Raw genomic sequence first — 12,439 nt, forward strand, 5'->3', positions numbered from 1 at the left:
CACATAAAATGGATGATACGCTAATATATACCCTGTATTATTAATCTACAATGAGACATACTTTAACATAACGGGAATTGCAGCTCTCGTAGCTGCGTTTTGCGCATAGCCAAAAAAAACAATTGATCCTAATTCATTGAAAACAAGCTTCGCAATTTGTGCTCGAAATTACATCGGATGTGGTTACATTACAAGATTCGGAAGGGGGATGGCATCTCTGACTAATCACCCACACATCATGATGTAGGAACGTAGTTATTTTTATTGGAAATCTCAGTTAACGGCCAAGTAAACAATGGTGTTATAACGGTGTTATAATTGTGTTGTAATTGTGTAAAAACGGTGTTTTAACAGTGTTATAATGGTCTAAAATGGTGTTATAATAACGGTGTAATAACAGAGTTATAACGGTGTTATAACGGTGTTACAACGGCGTTCCAAGTGTTATAACGATGTTATTATGATGTTATAACAGTGTTATACTGGTGTTATGATAGCGTTATAACAGCATTATGACGGCATTATAGCGGCGTTATAACATCATTATAACGGCGTTATTTACAAATCGGGGGGATTCAATTGGACGCGCAACTCGCGCGGACAAAAGTAATCACGCCGTCCAGTAAAACACGTGCGGATTTTTTAAACGGCCTTGCAAAACGTATCATTTGCTGGCGATGTTTTCTCCGCTGCAACTCGCTCTGTCCGACACGTCACATCTGGAGGAAACAGGCCCTGGCAACCGCCTCAGCCGATCCGTCCTGGCTTTGCATTTTGTTCGTCCAAAACAAAGGTTTTTTTGGGTTAGATCGCGTGAATATATAAATGTGTAGTTAAACCCGCCACCACCCGACACAGCCAATTAGTAAGGGTTGTCACGTTAAAAGAACGTGGCCAATTCGTTACGAGTACAGCAAAACCGGTGTGTTGGCGAGCAAAGACACAACATTTAATGACACATTTATATATTTACACGATCCAACCCAAAAAACCTGTATTATGAATTATATTGGTCGCAAAAGCCTACAAGTGTAATGTTTTGTACGTGTTGAGCGTTAGGAGGCTCGCGTGAGCACGCCTCCGTGTGCGCCACTCGCGTTTCCCCATCTGCCGATAATTTATCGGCAAGTTGAATTTCAGGCACAAGCTTTTCCTCCCCCTTCCAAAATCGAATTTAAAAAATATTCTATTTAATTTTTCTTGTTCGATTTACGAGTAGATTAAGGTTGAAGGAGGCAATGCTTCTAGGGGACAAGCGAAGCCAGAATCGCATTTGTGCCAAAATGGCAAAAACACATCACTTTGGCGATTTGCCCTGGTGTTTAGCAATGCACATGTTCACCAAAAATTGTACGAGCATAAACATTCATCAGGATAAACATCTGAGCAGTTAAGTTATTTTGTTTAAGCGATGCAGCTTTGCTTCGCCGTACATACAAGCACATTTGCAGAGAAAACAATTGTGCCAAGATTGTTGAGACTATTTTGCTGTGAGATTTGCAGTAACTTCATTGCATTGAATACACCCACTATTAAATAGACTCGCATGGAGACCCCACAGACTCACATAGGAACCAATAAACTAGCATAGAGACTCACAGACGCACATAGGGACTAATAGGCTCGGATAGGGACCAACAGACTCGCAAAGAGACCCATAGACTCTCATATGGGGACAAATATACTCATATAGATTCCCATAGACTCACATAGGGACCCATAGACTCGCATAGAGACCCATAGACTAACATAGGGACCAATAAACTCGCATAGAGACCCATAGCCTCACATAGGGACCAATAGACTGGTCTGGTGGGAGCCCAGCACTAGGGCAACATCATCATCAACACACGTGGCCTCTGAGTTCTAATATCCATTAGTTCCACTTGCATGCGTGGCCACCTGAGACCGGAAATCCCGAGCAGGCGTTTGTAGCATCCTCAACCCTGGTCCATGAACCTGCACCGCTTCCCACCTTACGATTCGTGACTCACGGCGGCGGGTAAAACGTTTCCGAAGAGGAGCATTGCCGTTACCGAGACGAGAGGCCTGTGCCGACCGGATGTCCGTCCTTGTTCCAGGCGAAGGTGGGAGGGGGGAAGCTCTCGGCGTCGCACGGCAGAACGACGTCTTCGCCGGAGAGTGCCTTCCGTCTCGGCTCGGTGTCCTCGCCTCCTCCTCCTCCTCCACCACCACCGCCGCCACCACCACCACCACCGCCACGCATGTGTGGCTTCACTGCGGAGGAGCAATGCCACGGTATCACTTCTCAGGATACCATCGTCCCATTCGTTTTTGGACAGCTGCTGGGCACAGGGGTTTTAAAGGCCCAGCATGCAATGCGGCCAGCCACGAAGAGCGCTGTCAAAAAGAAACGAGGGTGTAATTGAGCACATGGTTATTGCGAGAGCTTGGGGAAAACAGAGGATGGGAGAGAATTGCAAAGAGGAGCAGTGCGAGGGAAGACGCAGAAAGAGAAGTGCCGTGACCGGCAGTGGTGAGTGGGTGAGTGGGTGAGTGTGCGAGCGAGTGGGCGAGTTGTTATCTGCAGTGTTGTGGTTGAATAGAGTGTGGATGAGACTACAATGTCCATCTGATAGACGGAACATTCAGCATGGGTGACGGAATCAGTGAGTGAAGTTCACGGGAACAATCACCATGGTTGGAGAAATAGAAGATTGAAAAGGAGGTGTCCGATCGCCGGTGAGCGAGTGGCTTGGGTGAATCATTAGTGCTGGATCATCAATCTGCCTGAGTGCCTGATGTTGAATTCCATTAAGCGAAGTGGATATCATCATCATCATCAGCCATGATCAATCAACTGCTGGATGAAGGCCTCCCCATGCCGCCACCACCACCCTCCTCTTGCGATGCGACAACGATTTCACCTCGTCGCTGCCAAGTCCCCTCTGACACCGTTCCGTTCCCCCGCGTGGCATCGCCTCATGGCGGCGGGCGCGGGCGGCCGGTGAACGGAGCGTGCCGGCGGGCGTGCTGCTCTCTCACCGTACACGGTGAGGTGGACCTGCGCCGTCGCCGTGCCGGCCGGGCTGCTCGCCGTGCAAGTGTAGACGTCCGAGTCCCGCGCCGTCGGGGCCGGGAGACGCAGCCCCTCGGCCACAACGCGGTAGCTGCGGTCGTGCGGAAAAATTGGCTCCCGTCCCTGGGGAAGGGGGGGGGGGTCACGATGGGTGGGGGTGGAAGGGGGGGGGCCGTGAAGGGAACCCAGGTTTCCCTGACTGTGATTCCTTACGAGCCGCAGAAGCTTGTGTTGCCTCCGAAACGTCGTGATTTTATTGTTTTTATTTTTTATTAATCTTAATTTCATTTTTTTACCTACGTGACTTTACCGAAAGAACTAAGAGTATGAATCCTTGCAGTCACGAAAGCTTCAAATCTAGAACTATTCAACTAATTTGTATTCTACCAGGTAAGGCCCACTGAGCTGTGTAGCTCTTTTTTGGAAGCGACCTGGCGATCACAAATGATATCTCAACGAAGTGGCTTGTCGCGTGGGAATGTACAGCAGCCGAATACTCTAAACGCATGTTGAATCTAAACGTGGAGGGAAAAAGCGGAGGACCCGGAGAAAAATCCACACGACCACGGGGAGAACGCGCAAACTCCAAATACGCAGGCGTGAGGGTTCGGGTTGAACCCACGACCTCCTGCATGCCAGGCAAGGGAGTTGACATCGCTGTAACGCAGCGTGTGCTAGCTGGCCCTGTGATGCCACAGTGTCACGTGAACAGACGTTTTTGGTGTCGCAATGTCTGTGTATGTGAACACTCGTGTGGGGAGCAGTGGTGTAGCGGTTAGCGCTATGCTGCACTATGAAACCGGTGACCCGGGTTTCTATTCACCGGTGACAATTATCTGAACCAGTCCTGGGCCTCTGCTAGGTCGACTCAGCCTCAAATAAGTGCCTGGTGCGGTGTGTAAACATCGCCACTGGGGAGACAAAGGTGGCCGGGCGTGGTGCTGGCCACCCACCCCCTCGTGTGCCGTGCCAGCCTTAATAGGTGCTCGCTAACAGCACTTGCCCCTCCAGTCTGTTAAGGCTACACGGGGGATCTTTATCTTTGTGACCACTCGTGCACACTGTTTGTCTGTTTGACATGTAGGATCTCGCGAGCTTTGGGTGCAAATGCACCGTCATCACTCCCAAGTGGGACAGCGGGCAATGCACAACCTGAGGATCTTAATCCTCCCGATGGAATATACGTGGCTGAAGGAGGTCATGAATGTAGAGAGGAGCAGGTCCCTCACCTTGGCCCACGTGACGATGGGAGGAGGCTGACCCTGAGCGGCGCAGGCCAGGGTGAGCGCGACGCCCTCGATGGCGCTCACGCTGTCTCCACTCGTCGTGATCCTTGGGGCAACTGAGCATCGCCGAGAGAGAGACCACAGGGCACAGGTTGGGTCGCAGGGTCCACAGCGGGTAACGCTCGCGCGAGAAGGCACCTCGGGGTTTGATTCCCGACTCGGGCGCCTTCTGTGTGGAGTTTTTTTTTATGGTTCCCCCACCCCCCCCGTTGTTGTGGAGGTTCTCTGCTTTTTTCTTCCCATAGCGAAAGTAAAAAAGAAAAGTCATGTTACTGATATTGGCCGGACGTCCCAATGCTACATTTTTCATTTTTTCATTTCAGTTATTAGGTATAACCCTGTGAGGCATGCGGCTCTTGACTCGGGTGCAACCACAACAGAACAAAAACATGAACAAATAATTACCTGCAAATTGCTCAAGTTGGGATCGCGCACACGGCAACAGCAATACCGTCACCGAATATAAAAAAACTAAAAAACTTGGCCAGAACCCTACTGAAAAATAGTTTTGAGACTCAGTGACGATTCCCTGGGTCAACAAACATCGCAATAAAATAATAAAAACGATGGCTGCGGAAAACCTTCAACGCAAGTCCCCCGCTGTGTGCCCTGGCCCAGGCCCTGTCCACGCACCCCACACGTTCACCGTGACCGTCTTGTTGGCGGTGCCGGCCAGGTTGGTGGCGAGGCAGGAGTAGCGGCCGGCGTCGCGCGCCGTCGCCCCCTGCACGTGGACGCTGCCGTCGGTACGCACCATCACGCGCCCGTCCGACGCCAGCTGAGAGGAGAGAGGATCGCGGCAGGGTTGGCGGGCGCCACCGGGCAGAGGGGCCGCGGTGAACGCCGCGAGCCGCCCTCCTTTACGCCGGCGCATCTCGGGCGCCTCTCAACGTCTCACCGCAAACATCTGTAAGGGCATCCCAAGTGGCAGCTGTCCCCCGTGTTGGCACGAGGTGACGCAGCACCTGGCCTGCGAGTGGGCATTGATGTTTGCTGCGTGCAAATCCCAATGGCGTAATTTTTCAAATTTGATGGCCGACTCTTTTTCGAATGACGTCAGCAGGATTATTAACCTCCACCGTGAAGCGGGACTGCCCGCAGTGATAACCAGGGTGGTCTGCCGGAGTCGAACCGCAAAGTCTGTGGCAAGCGGCGAACGCGCTCCCGGGCTGGGCGATGGCACCTCCCCATTCCTAAGCTCACGAGACGTGCGTCGACTCGTGCGAGTGAGGATGCATTACTTTGCCGAATACACAAATGGTATCATGAATGTTATCTTCATGATAAGAAGGGGCTCAAAACTGTCCAAATTATTTCGAGACATATACCGTCAAGACTCGCAGCCAAAGAAGCGAGATGGAACCGATCCTTCAAGTGATGCGGATTAAGTCCCACTCTTTTTCACCTGAGGACGATTGCTTGTGTTGCGATCGAAACGTCGTGATTTCGATTTTTGTTATAATTTTTTCTACCTACGTGGCTTTACCGAAAGAGCCCAAAAATATGAATTCCTGCAGTCACAAAAGCTCTAAGTCAAAATTAAAGTTCCATTCTGTTTGGGGCTACAGCAGAGGTCGCAAACGGGTTTTGATTCCTTACCCGGCCGGGTACGGGTAGCCGGGTATCGGGTAGGGTACGGGTATCGGGTACCCGGTTGCGACCTCTGGGCGACAGCAAGGAAGAGGAGAGAGCCAGGAAGAGTAGAGAGGAAGGGAGAGGGTGCAGCAAGAGGCCGTGAATGAACGTCGCGTGCACTGGAGGACAGCTTCTGCTGCTGCTGCTCACTCTGCGGCCGTCCTTGAACCACTCTTTCCGGGGCAGCGGGTGGGCAGCGAGCACGACGCAGGGCAGCGAGAGCTGCTGCCCCTCCGCCACGCTCACCACGGCCGGGCTCGGCGCCACGCGCGGGGCAACTGCCGGGAACAAACATCACATTCGTTATTATTTTACTCTCCAACACACCGGTGTGCTGAACTAACACCGGTGTGTGTCGCCAATTGACCACGTTCTGTTTACGTGACAAATCTTTACTAATTGGCTGTGTCGGGTGGCGGCGGGTTTAACCACGCGTTTATATTTACACGAATTAACCCAAAATCCTCTTTTATGGATTCATTTTTAGTATTTGCCTGTTCAGCCAGGAAAGCCTCACCGAGTCTCTGGACTGTCTTTTAGAAGGGACCTGCAGGTTTTTGCATTATGGGGCGATGTTGCTGCGTGTCATCCCAATTGAGTAGTTTTCAGGTTACTTTTCATCATTGGCATGTTTGGCCAATACCAGGTAACCTGTGTGTGCGCTTAGCTATGGGAGTAGAAAATCCGAGAACCCAGAGGAAATCGATGCAGTTAAAATATTATTTAAAAAAACGCTTTAATTAAATGAACTGTCCGGGCTGCCCCTCCCCCTGCCCCCTTCCCCCATCGCCCCTCCCCTCCTTCCACATCGCTCGCCCCTCGGCGTGGCTCCCCGTGGCTTGCCGTGACGTAAGGGACCACGTGGCGATTTACAGCAACGTGAGTTGAGCGTCGACAATTAGAGCCGTAAACGTGGACAATTTGAGCCGTAAAAAAGATCGTTTAAAAATATATATTTTTAATTTTCAATGATAGAATATAGTATTGTCATCAGTATGACAGCTATAAAAAGTTTGCAGTCGTTACGACATTGGGAATACGGTTGAAATTGAGTTGCACGATTTTAGGATACGACAACACGCAGAGTAAGTTAAATAAAAGCGTGTAAAATGTAAAAAATATATGTTTTGGATATTTTATGATAGAATATAGTATTGTCATCAGTATGACAGAGCTATTTCAAGTTAGCAGTCTATAGCACATTGGGAAGTGGGTAAAAATTGAGTTACAAGATTTATTTTTCGAGGATACAACAGACGGAGTTAAATAAAAGCGTGTAATACTAATACAAAGCAGGAGAACGCACCAACCCTGCACAGAGTCAGGAATCAACTGCGGAACCTTCTGACTGTGAGTCGCGAGTGGTACCCAGACACCCACTATACCACCGTGCCACCCATATGGGGTGCATGCGTGCCACCCAGAGGTACGGGGCCACATGCCGAGACAGCGAGTAGCGGCATCCCCCCCCCGCCACCACTCGGCACAACATTCCAGGGATCCCTCTTGGCAAAGCCCCAAACCCCTGCGTCTTGAATGCAGCCGATGGTCCATCTAGCAGTGGATTAATAATTAATAAACAGATTTTCATATAATTGGCCTAGTTGGACCACCACCTATACTCTGACCCGTGCATTCCTCCCACAGCGTGGAAGTTTCCACACTCCTCGGCGATATAAATAGCGATATAAATAGCGAGGAATAAATAAATAATGGCATTAACAGGGCCCTTCTCGAACACGCGAGCCAGAGCCAGACAGAGCAGGCGTTTACAAGCGGCTCATACAATAGCAGCGCAAACACAACAAGAGGCACAACACCAAATACCACAACAAACACAACAACAACAACAACAAACAACCAACGAGCAGACCAGGACTAACACGTAACCCAGTCGGCTAACCCTCCGTATATATTAACGCACACCTACCGACGCTGGCCAACCGAACAGCAATATTATTCCCCGAAACAAATTATACGTCCCTATTATATTCCTGTGGTGTCATGTGACAAAGCAAATGCCCCACGTGGAACTCTCGGAGCGAGCAGCGCATCACGCTGATTTGTTGAACTACTTCTTGGATTCGCTTTAAGGGGCCTCGGATGCCACTCCCAAGGGATTTATATCCAGCGCCAGTTTTAGCAATCCCTCGGAGGTGGGAGTGTGTGGAATGAAGTGAAGCACGGCATTTAATGCGGCTGCTTGATTGTCGGGTGGCTTGCGACCAGACAGGGACCATTCACTCAACGGCACAGGGAACGACGCGCAGATTCGTCGCACGAATTCGATGGGAACGGCCCTCGCTGCGGTAAATGTATTTGAAGTGCGCGTGTCAGAATCCATACAAATGTCACGGTCTTCTCATATCGAGGTCAACAAAACAAACAGAACTGTGCAAGAAACCAAGATGCGACCATTAAAATAAATGCTCAATCCATCAATGAAACCTCGACCGAGAATCGTGCCAATCGACAGGGGCCAGGGTGGGGGGGGATCGTTACGTTCGTTCCAAGCCCACTGCGCCAAAACTCACCGCCCGCACTTGGCGGCTATAATTCCCTCCGCCGACGACCAAAACACGGATTCCTAATTCTATATTTGAAGCTTTCGTGACTGCAAGGATTCAGTATATATACAACGACCGTTTTTTTGGAATTTCTCATTTACTTGATACAGCTATCGTGCTGGGACGGTTCCACCTGAAGACGGAGGCTTGTGTTGCCTCCGAAACATCGTGATTTTTATTATATTTTTTATTTTACTTTAATTAATTTTAATTTTTTACCTATGTGACTTTACCGAAAAAAACCTAAGAACACGGATTCCTAGCCAGGGTCTCGGGCACCGCGAGCTCCACGGAGGGCCTCCCCCTGCCCCGAGCCACTCGGGTGTTCAATAACTCCACAAGCGAGGGGTGGTCGCCCCCTGCCCCCCCCCCTACCTCATTCACAGGAAATGCCACGGCTCGAGTCAGAGACGCTGCGAGCGTTGCCCGGCAGCCCCCCCCCCGGAGAGGGAGCGGGGGGGGGGCCGTTGCTGCCCGCTGCCACGTGTCTGGTGAATTTGTGCCCAAACGTGCAGCCCGAAGGAATTCGCAAATTCCGCAGCCGCCAACGAATAAAGAGATTTACGTCGGTTTATATTTTTTTTCTTTTTTTTATTCCAATTTTTTTTGTATAGAAAGCGACGATTTAACAAATGTGGACGCCAGGGTGGGTGGCAGGGCGGTGGTGGTAACGCTCGCGCCTCGCAGCAAGGAGGCTCTGGGTTCGACGCCCGACTCGGGCGCCTATCTGTGCGGAAACTTCTAATGTTGATGCTAAATTCAGTCTGCGCAAAGTCGAATGCCACCATAAGCAGCTTGATTGGTCAGAATGCAATCCACACATTGGCACGTGTAAATCATATCTGTCGGGTGTAGGTGAGTTAATGGCGTAAAATCTATCTGCACAGTACCACTACCCCTGCTTTTGGTACTGCCTCGTGACAATTGCATCCGTAAAATAATAATAAACAAACCTTTCATGTAATGTAAACCAATAATATATCAGTTCTAACACGTGTTTTTTCCTCTTATAAGACAGCGCACGTTAATGACAGATTGCGCACGTAGACACCACGACTGCCAACTTTCATTTGAAGCCGAGAGATTGAATGCTCATTTATTTATTTTGCCAGGTGGACACGGGAACAGCGCCAATTCACGAAGTGGAGATTGCAACGCAGAGCACGCGAGGAGAGACGCGCAGCACTGCACGTGGAGCGTCGTCAGTACGAGCCCATTACTTCCCCTTCCTTGCGTGGTAATCTGAACCGGAAGGGTGTAAAAGACCCGAGTGCGCGTGTTCCGAAAGCCACAACCGATTTAATTCACTCAACGAATAAATGAACGGCGTTCCTTATGAGCCTGTAAAAGTTGGCTGGCCGTGTCGGAGGATGAACAATATTTCTCATGAGCCCGTGAAGTCTGCTGGCCGTGTCGGACAGGCAAGGGGATTTGCCAAATGAGGGTTTATTTAGTTTTTCTATCTCTCCAAAAACGTCGTCAGTGGAGCGAGCCATCGGTGTCCCGGCCAGACACGAAGCCTCCACCTTCTCCACCCTCCTCTCTCACCCCCACATACACCCACAAACCCTCGAAGCAACACTCTGCTTCCCGGGCAAGGCGTCTCATCCGAAACAGACCTCGAGAAGGAAATGAGAGGATTTGCGGTCAGCTCGCCAAGTATGAATGTGCGTACTTATGTACGCACACTGAACTTCTTTCGCACCATACGTAGGCAACCGTGCGTGTTACAACGCCGCAACACGCGCGTGCACGGGGACACGCTCGCAAGCGCGCACACAGGAAAGAAAGATCCCCCCCCACGTGGCCTATGCGAGCCGCAGAGGCGAGTCCCGTCAGCGAGCGCCCACGAAGTGCGTCGCACGAGAAGGCGACGCGTGTTGGCGGCGCGGCTCGTGGGCACGTGGGCCCGTGGGCACGTGGGCGTGTTCAGTGACCTAGCCCGGCACAAGCTCCGCTGCAACGTCACCGTCGTTAGCGGCACGTGGACGCCATCGTCGTCGTACCTCCCAGCGTGAGGCGGCACGAGGCGGACGATGACCCGGCCAGGTTGCTCGCTCGGCACGTGTAGTCCCCCGCGTCCTCGTCCCCCACGGCGTGCAGCGTGAGCGCGCCGCCGTCGACGTCCACCTCCACCCGCGGTCCCGCGCGCAGCTCCGTGCCGCCTGGTCGCCACGTGCAACCGGCGCTCCACGTCGTTATCGGTGTCGTCATCGTTGTTATCATTATTGCAGCAATGTTGCTGCCGATTCCAAATTTTGTTGGTATTCCAAATTGAGTAATTTGCGGGTAATGTTTGACATTGGGATGTTTGGCCAATACCAGCTGCATGGTGTGTTTTTTTTAAGTTCAGGTCGGAAACTGGAGAACCCGGAGGGAACCCACGCAGAACAGGGTGAGTTGATGTCATCTCCACACAGAAAGGAAAATCAAACCCAGGCCCTCCTTGCCGTGAGGCGCAAGCATTCCCACTGCGCCACTATGCCACCCTCATTGGGGAGTGCTTTTGTTCTTTGGAACTAATAATATTGCCTGGCTGGCTGCTGGCTGGGCTCCTCTGCGCCCCCAACAACAACTCTCGGGGTAGAGGCACATCGTGCGTGTGTACGGCAAACGAAATCCTCAAGAAAACACACATTCGGCCGTGTTAATGGTCAAATAATGTTTATTTGATTTTATTTTGATTGCTTCATTATTTAATGCGAGCGGCAGTAGCCTGATTTCCTGCAAATTTTACCTGGTATTGGGGTGGCCTGCTCGGTTGACCGCACGTGGCCTGTGGCCGCCAGAGCACAGCGAAGCATCCCACACACCATCCAACAAAATAGCGATCACCTTGTGCCACACTTGTAACGCCCTTCTCTGTCCTTGCGCCCGGCAAACCCTCACCTCTGTGCCAGGTGAAGCGCGGCGCGGGCGAGCCCGTGGCGCGACACTCGAGACGCGCCGACGCTCCCCGCGCAACCAGCACCTCGGCGCTCACCGGGGCGACAGAGGGCAGCTCTGGGGACGAGAGACGCGGAGGAGATGACGCCGGCATTCACGGCGTTGACGCGGCGACGCACTGAGTAACGTCCAGCTCCCTAAATTAGCAGCGGGAGAGCAGGTTCTTCCACACGCTCCGCTGTTAGATTACTTGTCGCGTGGCAGTCAAACTGATATTTTACATTTCCAGAGCCGGGAACTCAGCCAAACTAAGCACGGAAATCAATGCAATGTACTGGGGGTTGATTCTTGTGTGCACAGTCACTCACTACACTTGGGAACAAAGACAAAGATCTCCCATATAGCCTTAAGAGGCTGTAGGGGCAAGTGTTGGAAGCGAGCACCTATGAAGGTCGCCTTTGTCTACCCAATGGCGATGTTTACACACCGCACCAGGTACTCATTTAAGGCTGAGTCAACCTAGGCGAGACCCATGACCGGTTCAGATAATCGTCACTGATATTGGCCGTGGGTGGGAATCGAACTTGGCTCGCCGGGTTCGTAGCATAGCGCGCTCACCGCTGCACCACCGCTCCCCACGACACTTGGGAACCCAGTTATAATCAAAGGTGGCTGGAACCTGATTCTAACCTAGGACCTGATTCAAACCCAGGCTCTCAGGCGGTCTTGAAGCCCTGTTGGGCGTGTTTCACTCATGACGACGCCTACACAGTTCACCGGCTGGTGCAATGTCCCTCGATAAGGATTCATACTCTGACCTTCTGAACTATAGAGGTTATCTTAGGTTCAGCCTAGGCAAGTGTCCTGATAGGCTCCCGCCGGGACCAAATGCTTGTTTATGGCCCCAGTGTGATGTGCTTTCGCATATATACAACATATATACAACATATATACAACATGCCCATGTGCTGCGCAGAGCACGGTGAGGTCATGCATACCGTGACAATTACCGCAGCGGATGTGTC

The 12,439-nt window shown here is 51.4% G+C and overlaps 1 protein-coding gene across 1 annotated transcript in view; it reads right to left on the reverse strand.

Moving 5' to 3' along the window:
* The window catches only part of LOC144948348 (hemicentin-1-like), a 127,411-nt gene that overhangs the window by 66,540 nt on the left and 48,432 nt on the right, over nt 1–12,439 (reverse strand). Inside the window, exons 15-21 of the mRNA XM_078877775.1 lie at nt 11,418–11,531; nt 10,535–10,693; nt 6,112–6,239; nt 4,960–5,104; nt 4,270–4,382; nt 3,007–3,163; nt 2,037–2,238 (exon numbers count right to left, since the gene is read on the reverse strand). Of these exons, the coding sequence (XP_078733901.1) occupies nt 2,037–2,238; nt 3,007–3,163; nt 4,270–4,382; nt 4,960–5,104; nt 6,112–6,239; nt 10,535–10,693; nt 11,418–11,531 (1,018 nt within the window). The remainder of the gene's footprint in view (nt 1–2,036; nt 2,239–3,006; nt 3,164–4,269; nt 4,383–4,959; nt 5,105–6,111; nt 6,240–10,534; nt 10,694–11,417; nt 11,532–12,439) is intronic.

The sequence above is a fragment of the Lampetra fluviatilis genome, chromosome 49, assembly GCF_964198595.1.
Source record: "Lampetra fluviatilis chromosome 49, kcLamFluv1.1, whole genome shotgun sequence".
Classification (NCBI taxonomy): domain Eukaryota; kingdom Metazoa; phylum Chordata; class Hyperoartia; order Petromyzontiformes; family Petromyzontidae; genus Lampetra; species Lampetra fluviatilis.